Source organism: Vombatus ursinus, unplaced genomic scaffold (assembly GCF_900497805.2).
Source record: "Vombatus ursinus unplaced genomic scaffold, bare-nosed wombat genome assembly UNPS02010193.1, whole genome shotgun sequence".
NCBI classification, from domain to species: domain Eukaryota; kingdom Metazoa; phylum Chordata; class Mammalia; order Diprotodontia; family Vombatidae; genus Vombatus; species Vombatus ursinus.
This window is the reverse complement of record NW_020949971.1, coordinates 8,603,787-8,623,642: the sequence shown is the minus strand read 5'-3', so window position 1 is coordinate 8,623,642 and position 19,856 is coordinate 8,603,787. Positions and strand designations below refer to the sequence as shown.

The following is a 19,856-nucleotide window of genomic DNA, read 5'->3' as shown; positions in this document are numbered from 1 at the left end:
GGAGAGGGAGCACGCAGGGGTCTGGTCGCCAGCGGGTCCACAGCGCCCTTCGGAGCCCCGATCGTCCCTTCTGCTGGGAGGCACACTCCAACCCGACCACCGGGAGTCTGGTCCCTGACTCGCAGAGCAATGCTCTTAAGCTGGGAGACCTTGTCCACCCATATCCCACCTTCCCCAGCAAGATCCCGTCGGTCTGTTTCAGTGTGTACCGGGCTTGTTGTTAAAGTAGGCATGAGAGGATCTTTTCCATATGGAGGAAGTGCCGTTAGTGTGCTGGGTGCCTGTTAATCTCGACTGAATCGGAGATGGGCTTTGGAGGCCAGAGAGAGGCAGCCTGGGACGTGTCAGACTATGAAGAATATAAAGGGGCCTTACCTGGCGGTTCATCTCCAGGACCTCTTCACCTGCTTTTTGATAAATAGATTTCAATATGATTGGTTTCTTTTTGTAATCTTATGTATTTGATTTTATGCATTTAAGAATATCATTCTGAGAAGGGGTTCATAGGCTTCACCAGACTGCCAAAGGTGTCTATGACACACACAAAAAGATTAAGAACCCCTGACCTGGTCTGATTATGTTAGGGAAAGAATTCTGGATTTGGGTTAACGGACCTGGATTCAAATCTGCATTTGCTAATTACCACTCCTGTGACCTTGGGCAAATCACTTAATCTCTCCAGGCCTCAGTTAAAATGAGGGGGGTCTCAAAAATGTTTTTAAATGTAATTTGGGGAGGAAATTAAATATTAAATTTTAAAGAATGTTTTTAAAAAATGAGGGAGTTAGACTAGATGCCCTCAGAGATCCCTTTCAACTCTAAATCCTGTGAACTGAGAGAAACTTGGTCTAAAGGTCACAGATAAAGTTAAAGCAGAGCCCAGGTCCCAGGCTGGGTACCCTGCTGTCACATTCAGGGCTCTTTCCCTATACCTATTCTCTGAAGAGTTAGAACACAGTCTGAACCTTATTAGGCATGTGACCTTGAATGTGTGCTTTCATCAATGACAAAGTGATCTCTGAAGCCCCTGACAGCTTCTAGTTCTAACATTTTGTGATTCTGTGAGGATGGTGTGTATGCCTTCCATTCTATGTACAGCACCACCCCCCTGGAATGGCAAGGTGAAAACTGTCCACCCTTCTGCCAAATTGTTATTTTTTTTATATGATTTGCTCCAATATTTGAATCTGGGCACACTGTTTCTTTAAACACAAAGTACATCTTAAAGAGGACACCTGGAGGCTCTGATCTGAAGAAGTAGGACACAGGGAGGTGGTTCATATTGCTTTCTAACATTTTGGGTCAGTAAAACAAACCTCTGAGGCAATTGGGTTGTTTCATACAGACCTGTCTGGTGTGGGGAGGAAACTCGGTGGCCCAGGGGTTAGAGCTGCTGGGCCTGGGGTCAGGAAGATGAGTTCAAATCCTGCCTCAGATACTTAATAGCTGTGTGGGCAAGTCTCTTAACCTCTGTTTGCCTTATTCCACTGGAGAAGGAAACAGGCAAACTCCTCCGGTATCTTTGCCAAAACAAAAACAAAAACAAAGCAAAAAAACAAAAAACACTCAACCCATATGGGGTCACAAAGAGTCGAATAAAACTGAAACAACTGACCATCAGTCTAGTGGGTAGGCAGAGTATTTTTCTCATGGACCTTTATAGCTAGCACGGAGAGTGTTTACTAATAATAACCAACATTCATGAGATCAAAGATTTCAAGCTTGGAGGGACTTTAGACATAACTAGCCAACACCTTAATTTTATGGATTGGGAAACTGAGTCACAAAAAGGGAAGGTGACTTGTCCTAGGTCTCACAGGGAGTGGGTGGTGGAGTTAAAGACTTGGACCCAGTTCCTGAGAGTAGGGATTGTTTAATTCACTGTTTCTATCCCAAGCCCCAAATACAGTGCTTGGCACATATATTAGGCTTTTCATAAATGTTTATGGATTGTTCAATCCAAATGTACGTTCTTTCCAATCTATGGAGCTATCTCCCATTTTACGACTTCTAAAGAACTTTTGATTCACATTAACTCCTTGGGTTCCTACAACAAGTCTGTTGGGTTTAGTCCTGCAGGTAATTTTAACTCCACTTTGAAGATGAAGAAATGGAGATTCAGAGAGGCTGAGTGATTTCCCCATGGTCACACAGCTAGAAAATGTCCGTGGCAGAATTTGAATGCAGGTCTTGTAAGTTCCAGGTTCCCCAGCTTCTCACTGTACTATGCTGCCTCTTGGTTACATAGTTATATAGTTTAAGAGAGGTTCCTTCTGCTGGTGAGGAAAGGTAAGTTAATGGAGTGGGGGAGAGAAGAGAGGCATGTGGATATGAGCCCTTTTACTGTGAGCACTTTGGTCAGGCGGGAGTGTTTGCCCTTTCACCAGCCCCTGGATTTAGGCCCTCTCTAGTCAAATGCAGACCCAAGTACAGGACCATGGACACCAAAACAGCGAGAGCTCAGAGCAGACAGCTGATGGCTTAGGTTCTCATTAGCCCCTAAGGCTTCTGAACACTGTTCTTCCAATAAGCGCCTGAGGTGAGCAGCTGGAAGGGATCTTATAGGCCATATAGTCAACCCCCTTCATTTTACACATGAAAAAAATCTTCGGCCCAAAAAGGAGAAATGTCCCACTACACCCCGCCCCACCCAAGGTCTCACAGCTACTTAGTGGCTGAGTAGGATTTGAATTCAGGTGCTTTGACTCCAGAGTCTGCACTGGTTTGTTTGTTTTTTTTTTTAACCGTACCATGAGGGTTCTCTTGTTATGTTGTGATGCCCATTTTATAGATGAGCACACTGAGGCACAGAGAGGCGAAATAGGTCCTGTAGGAGGAGTTGGATCTGGATTTACCTCCAGGACCTCTTGACTTGGGGACACTGAAATCACAGCAGTGCATTTAAGGCACAAAGAATAGTGTCCTGTTTTGAAATTTGGCCAGGATCCTGGAGAGAGCATTGTACTTTGTCCAGAAACATTGCCTTGGCTGATCAAGACACATAACACATGCTTAATACCTTTTGGCTGATTATTTACTGGTTTCATTGTCTGACGTACTTTTGTGATATTATCACAGGATCATAAATTTGCAAGGATGCTTTAGAGGCCACTGAGTCCAACCTCTCATTTTACAAATGAGGAAACTGAGGCACAGATGTTAATTGACTTGTATAGGATCACACAGTAATCTGAAAGAGGGTCTGAAGCCAGGTCCTCCTGACTCCAAGTCCAGTGCTGTCTACGTTGTGCCACACGGAGGCATTGGGACAGAGCCAACCTAGAGGGGAGGTGTCTGCATGACTTTGTCCATGCTTATTACTTGGTCATCTATGGCTTAACTGCCTATTGGAAACCTAGCCTTTGTTAAGTCCTCTGCTAGCAAACCAAGCACTAATGCTTATATAGGAAAGGATGCTGTTGGGTTTCAGTTCACAAATTAGTAAATGCATCAGTTCTCCAACCCTTTCACAGACACACTTTTGCAGCCCCTGAGGACAACATCCTAAGTTGTGGCAAAAAAAAAAAAAATGTCTTCCCTCGGTAGACAGTCTGCAACTGAGATGTTTCTTTTGGCATCTGAGTTCTAGAACTGGAAGGGTATAACTAGGTAGCACTGCAGTGAATAGGGCACCAGGCCTGGAGTCAGGAAGACCTGAGTTCAAATCCGGCCTCAGACACTTACTAGCTCTGTGACTCTGGACAAGTCACTTAACCCTGTTTGCCTCAGTTTCCTCATCTGTAAAATGAGCTGGAGAAGAAAATGGCGCACCACTCCAGGATCTTTGCCAAGAAAACCTCAAATGGGGTCACAAAAAGTTGGACGTGATTCAACAACAGTTCAGAAGAGAACACTAACATCCAGATTGCTCAAGGGCAAAGCCAGGATTTGGACTAAGGTTCTTGACTCAAAATCTCAGAATCCAGTGTTCCTCCCACTACTCTCTAGTATGCTTTTGAGGTTTCCTTGGCCAGTAGATTCTGTCCGTTCTGGGGGCTGTTGTGCTCAAAGTTTTTCCAGCTTGGTATGAACTTTGGGTCACCCGAGATCCCCTCTGTACCACACTGAGGGTCTGAAGAAGGCCTTAGCAGAGGTGAAATCAAACACCACAAATCCTTGGGCAGTTTTCCTCCTGGTGACTCTTTAAGGAAAGCCCATCTGTGGTTATTTTAGAGAACCAGAAGGTTGCTGGTTTGTTCAATGGTATCTCCTTTAACACAGCTAAGCACAATAAGGAAGATAGCAGAAATGAGGATCTTAGTGTGGGTTTCCACTTTCAGTCTAAGTGTGCATGTGCGCATCTTCTGTGCCAAAGAGTTAGTCAAGAGGGCAGTGACATCCTAATTAATCTATACTAATTAATTAGCTCAAGCAACACTCCTTTAAAGCAGGCTCCAGGGGCAGCTAGGTGGCACAGTAGATAGAGCACCTGCCCTGGAGTCAGGAGAACCTGAGTTCAAATCTGACCTCAGACACTTGACACTTACTAGCTGTGTGACCCTGGGCAAATCACCTAACCCCACTGCCTAGCAAAAACAAAAAACAAACAAGCCAAAAAGCAGGCTCCATCATTAGCCAGCTTTGACAAATGAGCAAAGTAGTGTACAGGAAGGTGAAGTAGCTCACTGAAGGTTCCACAGTAAGTCTGTTGCACTCTCATAGAGAATCAGTCCTGGATGCAGCCTTTTTGGTCTTTCTGCATTCATTGTATTCATTATTTAGTTATTTAGCAAAGAGTTTGCAGTTTATTATTTTTCAGATATTTTTGTGGCTACCTTTTGGTTTCTCTCACGCCATGGCTATCTCCTGATGTACCCAACTCCTTAAACGTGCTCTTGTGACCAAGCAAAATGATTAAGCAAAAGACAAAGAGACAGTGAGTCCGTACCACAGTACGTGTGGGATTCCCCACCCGTGACCCCCCACCCTGCCCTCTCCTGAGCCAAGGGCAGAGGGCTTCCTCACCTGTTCATTTCAACATATCAGAGGCTCTCATAACTGTAGATTTGCCAAATGTCATCTGGCTGCATTCTCAGGACAACCTTGGGAGGCAGGTGCTAGTATTGTTCTCATTTCAGGGATCGGGGTCAGAGCTGAACCTGGGGTTCTGCTAGGATGTAGAACTCCTGGAGGAGGAAATTCCCTCCACCAATGCAGAGTAGCACTTTCTTGCACCTGAGAGTCTTAGGGAGTGGCCTAGGGCATTGAGAGGCTCCTGGCCCAAGGTCAGTTCATGTCAGAGGTGGGAGACTTGAACCTACATTTTCCTGGGTTTAAGACTGGCTCTCTATCCGCTGCTTCAAGTCAAGGCAGACAGAGGTTAAGTCACAGAGCTACTAAGTGTCTGAGGCAGGATTTGAACTCATGTTTTCCTCAGTGATTTATCCATGGTGTATCTGGTATATGGGTATTCAAGGAGGACTGACACCTCTGATGTGAGGGCAGCTGAGCCCTTTTCAGGCGCTCATCCACCTTTGGTGTCCACCTGGCCCCCAACTCTCACCTATCGTTCCAAGAAGCTGGAGCATGGGCAGTGGCCACGCCCTGGTAAAACCATCTGGGCAGATGAGTTCAACTAGGTTGAAGGTAACCCAACAGGCCTCAAAACCTGGGTGAGGTAGGGGGATGTCTACAGAAGCATATGAAGACTTCCCTGGAGCAATGGGCAGATGAGGACAATTTGTTCCAATGGCCATGATGACGGCCAAAGCAGGCGCCATGGAGCGCCTAGAGCTTGGTCAGACATGAAGACACCAAGGTCATCCCCTCAATCCTGAGCCATCGATGGTCGTTCTGACTTTGGTCTTGCCAGTGGACTTTGATGACTCTGGAAGAGAGACTGAGGCTGATGACTGTGCAGCTCTGTCTCACCTAAATCCAATTCACCCGAGAGTCAAAACCTCACCCTGTGATGTCATCGCTTCGAAAATGGAAGGACAAAAAAAGTAAAAAATGAATAATAATAATAAAAAAAGAAAATGACAGGACAAACAACAACAGCTACTGTGCCACCAATTGTAGTCATTGCCTACGTATTCTCCTAATTCTGCTTTCACTTCAGCTCTGTGTATCGTATGGGTCTTCTTGTGTTGATCCACATTTCTCATATTTATAGTTTCTTATCCCGACTCAGACACTTACTAGCTGTGTGACCTTGAGCAAGTCACTTAATGCTGTTTGCCTCAGTTTCCTCATCTGTAAAATGAGCTGGAGAAAGAAAGGGCAAACCACTCCCGGATCTTTGCCAAGAAAACCCCAAAGCAGGGCACGAAGAGTCAGACACAACTGAACAGCAACTGTGCAGTAACCATTCCATTCATATAGCCTAATTCATTCAGCTATTCCCCAATTGATTGGTACCCTCTTTCCTTATGGTTTTTTGCTATTGTGGTTTGGTCTTTAAAAGCAGCACACTACAGTTCTTTATTTAGGCCCTTTCATCATCTAAAACTTATCATTGCAGAACAATTTTTATGCTGGAGTGGCATTTTTTCCCTTTTCCTTTCTTTTTTTTTTTTTGACAGTGCATTGCACATAATCATTTCAATCATTCTAATCAGGTAGGTGGTGAAGTAATAGAGAGCTAGGCCTAGTGTCAGGAAGACCTGAGTTCAAATGCAGCCTCATATATTCACTGTCTGTGTGACCCTGGGCAAGTAACTTAGCCTCTGTTTTCTCCACTGTAAAATGGGGATAAGAATAGCACCTATCTCCCAGCGTTGTTGTGAGAATCAAATGAGATAATATTTGTAAATCCCTTAGCACAGTGCCTGGCACATAGGAGGTACTACATAAATGTTAGCTATTATTATTCATATTACTGTTATTTTGGAAATGATGCAAATCCTGGGAGTTATTGATTATTTATTATAAAGGAACATATTAAAAGTAAATTTATAAATTAAAATTATTCCCTGTGCCCTGATCAAACCATACCTGGATACTGTATTCCATTCTGGGAGGCACATTTTAGGACAGATGTTAACCAGCTGGAATGGGCAGAGGAGAGCTTCCAGGCGGGAGACCATTCTGAATGAAGAGTAGTTAAAGAAACTTTGGGAATGTAGGAAAGATGACGCAGGGAGGACATGAGACTGGCCTTTAGCCATTTGGAGGGCTGGCATGTGGGAAAAGATTTTGATTTGTCGCCCTTGGCCCCAGAGGCAGAATGGGGTACATTGGGTGGAAGGGGCAAAGATGCCGATTTGGGGTCGATGTCAGGAAAGGGTACATCAGGTCTACTGAGATGCTTTGGAAGTGGTGAGCTCCCCTTTACTGGAGATCTTCCAGGCAAAGGCTGGATGGCCGTTTGTAGTCCAGAGTTTAGATTTTTGTCAATTCTCATGGCTAAATGACCTTTCAACCCTGAGATTCTGTGAGTCTGTGGTAGCCACAACTTAAAGAAATACTTTCTCCTCCATTCAAGTCAAAGGCACATCTACGACTTACCCCTTTCTTCATAAATTCACCTAAGGAGAGGTACCAAATTGAAGCTCCAAGCCTATGAAGTTCTTGTGGAGAGCATATCTGAAATAAGATTGCTCAGTCAACAAGCATTTATTATGCACCTACTGTGTGCTAGGCACCGATCTAGTTGTTGGGAATACAAAGACAAAACATGAAGCAGTCCCTGGCTTCAAGGGGCTTCCCTTCTATCTGAAGGCAGAGGTGTGTACCCAGGAGAGTCTCCCCCAGGAGAGCTTGTGAGTAAGTGTCGGCACTGGCTTGCCATGGGGGTGTCAATTCGCCAACAAAACGTGCTCAGTTGAAGCCCTCTGGCTCCACTACTGGGTGAATTTTGTGCCTTCCCACCCTTCACACTAAGGTTAGGTTTCTTGTGAAGTTCCCTAGGGAAGCCAGTAAAGAGACAAACCACCCGAAGTCATTCCGACTGAAAGCAAGGAGCAACCTGGCACTCTCTGGTTGTCTGATTTCTTTCACAGAAAGGGAATGAAAACAGGGGTATGGATAACTTTGGTCTCAAATACCTCTGGTTTGGCTTATGTAGAATTTAACAGTAAAATTCCTCTTCTTCTGAGACCCTAGACAGGTTTGCAGGGCAGAAAACTGGGTCCCTGAACAGGGGAAATCTTCACTCTTCTCTCTTAATTATACCTTTGTGTATGAAGTAAAATACAACAAACAGCCTGAGATTTGTTGGCTAACAAGTTTATCGTATTTTAAAGGATTAGTAGTGAAAGTGAATATTCAGGAAAAGGATAGCAGACTTCCAGGGGCCCAGGGGCCCTTTCCAAAGAGTCAAACTGGGAGAATGGGATCAGGAAGTAAGGGGATTGACTAGACCAGGGAGGCAGTGTAGTTTAGTGGAAAGAACACTCACTGACTCTGGAGTCAAGGGAACTGAATTCAAATCCCACATTTGACACTTAATATCTGTGGGACCTCAGGCAAATCACTTAATTTCCCAGGGCCTCAGCTTCCTCAGCTGTAAAACAAGGGAAACCAATTAGATGGCCTCTGAGGTGCCTTCTCACTGTGTGAACCTGTGATACTATGAACCAGATTTTCCCTGGAGTGAAAAAGGAAAAGGTTCGCCATCTTTTCTTCCAGTTCCCAGTTCAACATGGCATCTCTTAGATCACTCGCCATACTAGTCTCCCTTCGTCCTACTCGTGATAGCTTCTTCTGTCTTCCCACAAAGTCCTTCAAGGTCAAGGCTAAAAGAAACCCCTGACCCCGGGAATCTGGGTAAACCACCCATCTGGCAAATCAGTCACTTGTCATAAGTCACTTGAGTCGCTATACCTCGTGGGTATTGCCAAAAGCACGTAACAGGACATGCAAAATATATGCAAAATTAATACAAGGTAATTGGTTGGAGGCACTTGCAGCTAGATTGAAGAGGATTTTATAAGAAGTTACGCAGAAAAGTTTATTAGGAGCAGCTAGGTGGCCCAGTGGATGAAGCAGTGGGCTAGAAGTCAGGAAGACCCGAGTTCAAATCCAGCCTCAGATACTAGCAGTGTGACCCTGGGCAAGTCCCTTAACCTCTTTCTGCCTCAGTTTCCCCAGCTGTAAAATGGGGACAATAATAGCCCCTGCCACTCGGGGTTGTTGCAAGGATAAAATGAAATAATATTTGTAAAGTGCTTTGCAGACCTTAAAGTTCTATATAATTGTTCGTCATTATTATAATAGAGTATTTTTAGTGTAGGTGATGAAAAGGAGTGTCTTTGGTGACATGTAAGTTTCTTGAAGACATAGACTTTCATTTCTATCTTTTTATCCCAGTGTCTAGAACAACAAAAATGATAACAACAATAATGATAATAATAGTGAACACTTACACAGCCCTTTAAGATTTGCAAAACACTTTCCATGTGGTATCTCATTTGATCCTCACAGCAGCTCTGGGAGGTAGGGGCTATTATTATCCCCATTTTATAGATGAAAAAACTAAGGCAGACAGAGGTTAAGCGACTTACCCAGGGTCACACAGCTAATGGGTGATAAATAAATCCTTGAAATGAATATCTTCAACTTAGGGCCTGACAATTCATCATTATATAGATTCATAGAAAATTGGAGTTGAAAAGGTCTCTATTTCCTATGTCACAGGATTGAGATCTGGAAGGAATGAATCACAGAGAACATCTAATTCTGCCCAGATACAGAAATAGATACCTGGAGAAAGGGAAGTAACGTGTCTCAGCTGTCATAGGAACAAGAAGTATATCCAAGAGTTGAACCCTTGTTCTTAGAGTCCGAAGCACAGATATGCTTGAGAGCCGATTATTAAATTTTTAGTATGAGCATTTATACTTCAGAAATCACAAAAGATACACATCAGGGCTGGTTTATTGTTGTGTTGACTATCTAGACTTAAGAAAGTGATGGAGAAAATATTAATAATGCACATTAAACTGAAAAGTGTCTTGGTACTTTTTTTGGGGGGAGAGCTAGTTGTTAAATATTTACTAGCACACCCTCGATCCAGAGCCAGTGTTCTTTCCACTCATTGCACCACACTGCCTGCTCTTGTCTACCCCCTGACTTTCCAGGTGAGCAAACTGAGACCCAGAAGTAACTTGTCTGCAGAAGTTTGTGGCAGAGTAGGTGGGGCTGACCTGGGGCTTCTGATTCCCAGCCTGGGGTGCTTTCTATTAGACCTCCACTTCTTCTCTCCTTTGGCTTAAATGGTATTCTCACCTTAGGTTTTCTGTTAATGTGCAGATATGTTTCAGAGGTGTTACCCATGAAGTCAGTCACACTTTAGTGTGAATCAATTCATCACCCATGAGCTTTCCTCCAGGATGAAGGATCTTGGGAGAAGGGGAGCAAGAAAAAGGGGGAATATTACAGTAAATGGAAATGGGGGTTACCCAAGTCAAACATAACTCCCTTAGGCATCTTCTTCAAGTCTGTCTCTTTTGACTGCCGTAGGAAAGATCTAGCTGTAACATCACCATTCCCTCGAGATTAATCTATAGAACTTTTCCCCATGTTTTTTTGTTGTTGTTCAGTCATGTCTGACTCTGTGTGACCCCATTTGGGGATTTCTTGGCAAAGATACTGCAGTGGTTTGCCATTTCCTTCTCCAGTTCATTTTCCAGATGAGGAAACTGAGGCAAACAGGGTAAAATGACTTGCTCAGGGTCACACAGCTATTAGGTATCTGAGACCAGATTTGAACTCAGGAAGATGAGTGTTCCTGATTCCAGGCCCAGTGCTTTATCCACTCTATCTATCTATCTATCTATCTATCTATCTATCTATCTATCTATCTATCTATCTGTCTAACTCTAAACACTCTATCTATCTATCTAACTGTCCATTCCCATATTTACTCATTTGTCAAATCTATGGATTATGTAACTTCAGTAACTCTTGAATCTGCCCCATCCTTCTTGTTTCTATTGCCCCCCCCCCCCCCCGACTCTAGCTCAGACCCTCATTGTCAGGGCTTAATCAGGTCCTTCCATCTTCACTCCCACATTGCCTCCATTAACCATGACATAACTAGCTTAATCTGACCCCAGGAGCTGAGGGTCTCAGTTCCAGCCCCTAGCCCACTCTGAAGTCTTCAACAAAATAACCAAGGCAGAAATCCCAAACCAAAGGGGAGGTGCAGTTCTAGCACTCCAAACCCATAGGGCTTTTCAGCTGGCTGATATTCTAACCAAGGGCAAGGCCACATGTGTCGCTCAGACAAAACCCCAGGTCAGGAATTAGCAGAGTGCAGACCAAAAGGGTAGCACTCAGGCTTTCCCTTGGAACAGTCCATTTTGGGAATACTGAGAGCTTGCGGTTCTCCAACCTGAGCTGTCCCTGAAGGACTGGAATGACATGACACTCAGTTACCCAAAGAAGGCAGCAGCATGATGAAGCGTATACACCCTCAGCCCACACACTTTCTCCAGAATTGCAGGGAGCCCGGCCAGTCCTAACAGAAAGTCTAAACTCAGGAAGTAGGCTGGAAGAATGAACAAACAAAAGAATTCCACCATGAAGACCTAGCATGGTGAGTGGGACACTCAAGACACCAGCTCAGAAGAGATGGACTCAGGAAGCCTCAAAGGAAAACAGCTTGGGTACAAGTTCAACTAGAGTTCCTGGAAAAGATGAAGCAAGAGTTTGGGGGTCTTTTTTTAAAAAAGAGCTCAAAAATGATTTCATAAATGACATGTTAAAACTGGAGGAAAAATTGGAAAAGAAATAAGAGCTGTTAAAGAAAGAACTGGAAAGAGAATTAAGAACTTGGCAGAGAGTGAACCACTCAACAGATTCCCTAAACATTAGAATGGACCAAACTGAAGTTAATGGGTACATGAGACAACAAGAATATTAACGCTCATTCAAAAGACTGAAAAAAATAGAAGAAAATATCAAGTATTTCATAGCAAATACAATTGACCTGGAAAACAGCTTGATGAGAGACAATAATAATAATTTTTGTTGTTCAATCTAGTCTGACTCTTTGTGACCCTATATGGGGTTTTCTTAGCAAAGATACTGGATTGGTTTATCATTTCCTTTTCCTGATCATTTTACAGATGAGGAAACTGAGGCAAACAAGACTAAATGACTCGCCCAGGGCTGTGCAGCTAGTAAGTGCCTGAGGTCAGCTTTGAACTCAGGTCTTCCTGATGCCAGGCCTGGCCCTCTGTCCACTGAGCTGCCCTAATAATAATGATAGCTGACATTTATGTGCCAGGCACTATGAGAAGTGCTTTACAATTATGATCTCATTTTTCCCTCACAACAACCCTGTGAGGTAGGGGCTATTATTATCTCCATTTTACAGATGAGGCAGAGAGAGCTTAAGTTGACTTGTCCTGACTCAAGGCCAAGCACTGTACTGTGCTACTACTATTTTAGACTACCTAAAAGCCATGATTTAAAAAAAAAAAAAGAACTTAAATACAATGTTTCGAGAAATAACAGAAAATTGCCCAGGTCTCTTTGAACCAGTGGGCAAACTGGAAATACAAAGAATTTACTGGTTTCCTCCTGGAAGATAAATGTCTTAATGTAAAGCACCATTCCCAATAGTTAAGAAGTTGTGTGTTTAATCTGTGACTTGTGAGGATTTATGAAGAATCTATGTGATAAAAAGAAGATGAGGATAGATTTCTTTCTTGTGATAATTGTCTGAATGTTATTTTATGAGAAAAGCATGTAAAGAGAAGTTTCTAAAGAAAATTCTAGGAAGATTTTTGAGAGAAGCTAAAAGATTGTCTCCTGTCATTGCTAGAAAGACAAAGAAAAAAATGACTAATGTTAAGGAGGAATATTAAGATGACTAAGAGACTTTACTCACTATCTGGGGTGAGTTGAATGATTTGGAATTGAGTTTACAAACAAGTGGCTCTGACAGTTACATGTGTGGTAGCCAAAATATTATGAATGGTCATATATAGGAAGTGTATGGAGAGAAGAGAAAGCTTGGAACAGTCACTGTGGGCAGTGAGATAGAGAATTAATTGGAAAAGAATGAAAGAATTATCAATGCAAAGAATAAGCAATGAGGGTCCAGTTGAAGTTACCATAAATTTGTAGGGACTTAGTCAACGTGGTGGAACCCTTTGGCAGCCTGAGAAAAAGAACGTGGAAGGCATATGAGTGAATGAGGGTTTGGGGTGGCAAGGCATTAGTGGCAATGAGAAAAGGGGGCAAGAGATTCTAAGTCAGAAGACAGTGCATGGCTCACCTGATAACTGCAGGGTCAAGATTGTGACAGAGAGAAATGAAGCCAGAGCAGGGAGGTGTGGAAAGACAGTAGGCTGAAATGAAGATGACCAAGAGGGTTAGGAGTAAGGAAGAGAAAGGGATGAAAGGATAGGACATTGTGGTCAGAGAGAGGAATTCACAGGTCTGGATCATAGAGGTTGAAGAGTTATGGGTGACTGTGAGATGGAGGGAATGACAATTCTTGCATGTGGCTGAGGTAGAGTGAAGTTGTAGGGAGCAGTGAAGCTGATGAACTGGGAAGACAGGGCGTCTGAGGGACAGCAACATGAGTGCAGTGCTCAAGCACCAGAATTGAAGGGGAATGATCTGTGGACAGCAGACAATGGTCTCCTCAGTCAAGGGCACCAAGAAAACTGGGCTGGGGTGGGGTTCTGCTTTCACCCCACATTTTGAAGATGTCCTTCCTGGGCATGGGAATCTTGGGCTTGTACGAATCATCATAGCCGTTCAGTCCCTTATTTATTATTCATCAATTCACAGATCACAGACTTCGAGCTGGAAGGACCTTAGGAAAAAAGAGGTCCAATCTGCTCATTTTAAAGATGAGGAAACTGAGGCCCATAAAATGGTGAGATCTGAATCCAGGTCTCTTGACTCCAAACCAAATCATCTTTCCACTGCATCATATAGCCTCCCATTCATTCACTCATTCATTCATTCATTGAACAAATATTTACTGAAAGTGCTCGTGTGTGTGTGTGTGTGTGTGTGTGTGTGTGTGTGTGTGTGTGTGTGTGAAGATTCAAATTTAAGTAGATTGGAAGCAGTTGGACATTCCTATGGGTACAACCAGAAAAGTTTTTCAATTCTTGTTCACACTCACATAAAATACATGAAAAACAAACACAGTGCTGCTTTCCTCAACATTCCGTTTCAATCTGACAGTCTCATTGGCTTTGAAAGCCAGTAATGTGAGGAGAGCCTTGACTTCTAAGTTTCAATACCTTTCTTACACACCACAGCTGTTTTTAAGACATTTTATTTTTATTTTCAGTTCCAAATTCCCTCCCTTCCACCACTCCTCCCCCACCCACTGAGAATACCAGAAAGATGATAAACATTATATATATGAATTCATGCAAAACATATTTCCACAATAGCCACATTTCCCCTCTCCAAAAAAAAAAAAACCCTAGAAAAATAAAGAAAGAGAAAAATAGGTTTTAATCTGCATTCTGAATCCATCAGGGAAACTAGCGAGCATGAATGAAAGGGAAGAGCAATGGGGGCCACCCAATGCAAGGACATAGAGACAACAGGTGGGGTGGTATGTTTGAGGGACCGCGTCTAGGCCAGTGCTGTGTTGCTAGAATGTGCACTTAACAAAGGAGAATTCAGTGTAAGAAGACAGAAAAGGTAGGAAGGGGCCAGGTTAGGAAGAGCTTCAGATGCTAAACAGAGTTTTTATTTGATCCTGGAGGTGATAGAGAGGGAATGTAAGAACAGAAGACAATAAAAACAATTTAAAAAAAAGACTGCATCTTGAGAATTCAAGTAGCAGGAGTCGTAGAAGACAGTAAGGTAGATGTTGGCATTACAATTAGATTAGACTTTTTGAAATGCAGGGGATGGTTAATAAGGTCACAGAGAAGAGTTTGGGAGGAAAGGCAACCTTGTGGAAAGAGCTTATGATCTTTCAAAAGATAATTACATTCAATCTCATATATATCTGAGGAAATTTGGAGGAAAGATGTGTCTCCATTTTCCTCCTAGAAAAAAGTACAGTGCAGAAAAATGATTTTTTTTTGGGCCTGGCTTTAAAAGATTTGAACCATAATGAAAATTCCAGTCACCTCACTTATTCTTCTTTAAAAGGTGGAAGGCACCCAGTAAAAGCACCATTATGATTGCTATGGTTCAGATTGTTGTGGGCATGTGGTCAGTGCCCAGTAAAGACTGTTGATTCTTATGGAAGTGAATGCTGAAAACTAATAATAAATAAGTAAATTTTTAAAAAAGATCGTTGATTGATCTTAGTGATTTTGAAAGGATATATTCAACCAAAAAACCTTTTTTTACCCTAAGAGGCAGATGTGAACAATCAATGATGGTCCTTCAATTTGACCCCCACAGCCTCCAGCCCACAGATCTAGCTAGACCTGGAGCTGGGAGGGGCTTCAGAGGCCAGCTAGGCTACCCCCCCACCTCCCATTCCCCACCTCATTTGACAGATGAGGAAACTGAGGCCCAGAGAGATGAAGTGATTTGTTCAACAGGTGACGAAGAAATCTTCTCATCGGTCCTTTCTTTCCCTCTTCCAAAACCAGCCCCCTCTTTCCTTCCCTCACCTCTATCCTGGCCTAGTGGTGTTAAACTCAAATAAAACAGGTGACAGATTGACTTAGAAAATTACATGTTAGCATTATCTATGTTCTATTGTATTTTCACATATTTTGTTAACTGTTTCCCAATCGCATTTTAATCCAGCTCAGGCTGCAGTATTGTTGGCTGCATGCTGCTAGCTGGAAGCATGTTTGACACTGGACTCTTCCAATAGTCGTTTCCTGCCCCCCAGTTCTTCCCTTCACAAGCTGTCTCTCATACAGCTACCAAAATCATTTTCCTAAGGCACAGATCTGACCCCACCACCCCTGAAATCAAAAATCTTCAGTGGGTCACTATTGCCTCTAGGATGAAATACTTTCACCTGGCATTGAAGAGCCTCTACGATCCAGCTTCCAGCTACGTTTTCAGCCTTACTTCTCACTACTCCCCATTCATGGAGTGAAACATACTGTTTCGGCCAAATGGCCTCCTAGGAGTTCCAATCCCGAACTGTTGTTTTCTCCCACTTCCTGATCCGTGAGACACCAGGGTGGCACACTGTACACGACGGACTTGGGGTCAGAAGATCTGAGTTCAGATGCCGCCTCACATTCTTACTAACTGGGTCACCTCCATCTAATCCAATATAATCTAACCCGATCAATCAATGTTTATTAAGCATCTACTAGGCGCCAGGCTCTGTCCTACGAGCTAGGGATACAATCAATAAAAAGCAAGGCAGCCTTTAACCCTTCTTGTGTCACGGACCCCCCTCTGTCAGTCTGACGAAGCTTAAGGGCCCCTTCTCCGAATCATGTTTTTAAAGGCAAAAACCAAACCTAACCAGAGGAAGCCACTTATATTGAAATAACAGTCATCAAAATATTTTTCTGAAGTTCACAGCCCCCTGGTAGAATCTTTAATTAACGGCTGGCATTGGGCAAAAGGAAGGCTGCGGGTGACCTTGCCGAGTGCCAAGCGGGATCTGGAGCTCGGCGGCCTGGAAGGGGCAGGTGTCGAGGGGGGGTGGTGCCGGCTGTCGTCGCCTCCACTGACTTTCTCCTTGCTGCTAATTAGGTCCGCGGAACGAAGCCCACCGGCGACCACGCGGCTGGCCACGAGGGAGAAGGGCCGGCGGCAGGCGGTGCGCGGCCCGGCCTTCATGTTCGACGCCCGCGGCCCGAGCCTCACCGCCGAGGAGGAGCGCTTCCTGGACGCCGCCGAGTACGGCAACATCCCGGTCGTGCGCAAGATGCTGGACGAGTCGCGGACCCTGAACGTGAACTGCGTGGACTACATGGGCCAGAACGCGCTGCAGCTGGCCGTGGGCAACGAGCACCTGGAGGTGACGGAGCTGCTGCTCAAGAAGGCCGACCTGGGCCGCATCGGCGACGCGCTGCTGCTGGCCATCAGCAAGGGCTACGTGCGCATCGTCGAGGCGCTGCTGGGCCACCCGGGCTTCGCGGCTGCCGGCCGCCGCCTGACGCTGAGCCCCAGCGAGCAGGGGCCGCGCGCCGACGACTTCTACGCCTACGACGAGGACGGCACGCGCTTCTCCCCCGACGTCACGCCCGTCATCCTGGCGGCGCACTGCCACAGGTACGAGGTGGTGCACATGCTGCTGAGCAGGGGCGCGCGCATCGAGCGGCCGCACGACTACTTCTGCAAGTGCCGGGACTGCGCCGACAAGCAGCGGCGCGACGCGTTCAGCCGCTCGCGCTCGCGCATCAACGCCTACCGCGGCCTGGCCAGCCCGGCCTACCTGGCCCTGGCCAGCGAGGACCCCGTGCTCACGGCGCTCGAGCTCAGCGACGAGCTGGCCAGGCTGGCCAACGTCGAGAAGGAGTTCAAGGTGAGGCGGGGGGGCCCCCGGCTGGAGGGGGGGGCCGGCGCGCTCTGGGGGGGGTGTGTGCGGGAGGGAGCGTGGGTGTGCATGCGTGGGTGTGTGAGCACGGGTGTGTGTGTGAGCACGAGTGGGAGAGTGGGTGGGAGCGTGGGTGTGCGTGCGCTAGCACAAGTGTGTGTGCGTGTGTGAGCACGAGGGAGTGTGTGCGTGTGTGTGGGAGCACGGGTGTGTGCGCGCGTGAGTGAGCGTGTGTGCGGGAGTGCGCGTGCACGAGTGTGGGTGGATGTGAATTGTGTAACCCTGAGTGTGCCTGCACGAGTGAGTGTGCGCCAGCACGAGTGAGCGTGTGAGCGGGAGTGTGCATGAGTGTGTGTGTCCGTTGACGAGTGGGAATGGTGCCGAGAGATAAGGCAAGTATCGTTTGGGGCTACTCCTCTTAGCAGGGTGATTGTGCTCTTCAGCCTTTTTTTGAGTCATGGACCCCTCTGGCTAGCTTGCAAAGCCTATAACCTCCCTTCCCCCCACCCCCTCCCCTTTTCAGGAGAATGGTTTTAAGTGCATGAAATTCAGTACCTAGGAGTACAAAGGAAACCAAGTGTGTTGAAATAAAGATAGAAATTTTTTTTTACCCCATTCAACTTTATGTACCCCCTGAAATCTCTGTTGAGACCAAAAAGAGGTTAAAACCGGCTTAGGCTGTGCATTCGCTGGTCTCTGTGATTGTGGGTGCTCTGGGGGACCATTAAAGAGGCAGAATGCTGGGCTGGGAGGCCGAAGGTCCGAGCTGGGAATTCCACCTCAGATGCTGGACAAAGCCCCCTGCCTCTGGGCCTTCACTTTCTTCATGGATAAAATGGAGGGACTGAACTCTGTCCTTGGAAGGTTCTTTTTGGTTTTAAATCTGAGATCCTGTGATCCTTTCGAGACTGCCACTTATGGCTTGGGGGCTCGGTGAAGCTGGGCTTCACAGATGGCTCACTGATGGGCCAGCTGATGGACTGACTGCTGGGGGATGGGTATTGCTTGATGTTTAGAACATCCAGTTAGAATTTGCCACGTAGGGGGCTTTGGAAGTCAGCTAGGCCAGTCCTCTCATTTTAGGAATGAGGAAACTGAGGCCACAGTAGGCTAAGTCACTTGGTCAAGAACTGGAAGGATGTATGTGATACCATGTGATCCCAAATCCGTGTGATACCAAACCAAGTGCTATTGGTTGTTTTTCTACTGGACTGGTTTGATTCAGTGGACATAATGGGGGAAGCCTAGGGGAGTGATGGGGAAGTTCCATGGGGAGTTACAGACCTTAGTGGTTAGACTCACACCATCCCAAACCATGGTGCTCTGTCTGCTCCCATGCTCTGGAGCATTGTTCTTAAAACGTGTCCGACTCCTCATGACCTTGTTTGGGATTTTCTTGGCAAAGATATTGGAGTAGTTTACCATTTCCTTTTCCAGGTCTTTTCACAGATGAAGCAATGGAGGCAAACAGGGTAAAATGACTTATCTAGGGTCATGCAGCTAGTTAAGTGTCTGAGTCTGGATTTGAACTCAGAAAGATGAGTCTTTCTGACTCCAGGCCCAGCACGTTATCCACTGTGGCAACACCTAGCTGCCCCTAGGAGTAATTAGAGACAGTTTATGTCTTTTAAAAAAAATGGAGATTTAGCTTGGTATTCTTAACCCCAGATTTCTCCTCCTCTGTTGCCGTTAATTGTGTGCACTAATTAATTGCTTCACCTCAGTCTCTGTCCCCCTTCCTTCTCTTATACACACACACACACACACACACACACATACACACACACACACGTATTTTAATAGGATCTTCCTTTCCTTCTGTCTTCATCTGTAAAATGAGGGGGTAGGGTTTAGACTAGATGACTTTTAGGGTCCCTTCTAACCCTAAATCTATGATCTTGTAAGAGGATCTTACATTAAAGTGGTTCTCAGTGTTAATAAAGCAATAAGGTGAGGTACTGGATAGAATGCTGGGCCTGGAGTCAGGAAGACCTGAGTTCAAATCCTTCCTCAGACATTTACTAGCTGTGTGACCCTGAGCAAGTCACTTAAGCTCTGTCTGCCTCAGTGTCCCCATCCTTAAAATGGGGATAGTAATGACACTTTCTTCACAGGGTGGTTATGAAGATCAAATGAGATAATATTTGTAAAGCGTTTTGCAAGGTAAGTGCTTTATAGGACCAGCTGTTGTTAGATCAGTGGTTCTGTGGTGATCGGGACATTGCCTGCCCTGCTGGGCTAACAGTGGGAAGGCCACACCGGTGGCTCTGCCCTGTCCTAGCTCTGAAGGCCCCTCTGCCTGGCAAGGCTTCTTTGTTGCCCGCTTCTGTTGGCACTTCAGCACAGCCTTCAATTGTACACGGCAAAAGAAGTAGAGTGTTGTTGAAAACCAGCATATGATACTGATTCATGTGTGAGTCCGACGTGCCCTGCTATTGCCAACATTTAACAAATGTTGTTTGAATTGAATCAACTCCCTTCGAAGATCTTTTGGAGATAAAACCTTAGTGTAGAA

The 19,856-nt window shown here is 45.2% G+C and overlaps 1 protein-coding gene across 1 annotated transcript in view; it reads left to right on the top strand.

The window, feature by feature from the left end:
- The first annotated feature begins 305 nt into the window (after nt 1–305).
- The window catches only part of TRPC3 (transient receptor potential cation channel subfamily C member 3), an 80,090-nt gene continuing 60,539 nt past the window's right edge, over nt 306–19,856 (top strand). The window contains exons 1-2 of the mRNA XM_027853770.1: nt 306–381; nt 16,425–17,329. Of these exons, the coding sequence (XP_027709571.1) occupies nt 306–381; nt 16,425–17,329 (981 nt within the window). The remainder of the gene's footprint in view (nt 382–16,424; nt 17,330–19,856) is intronic.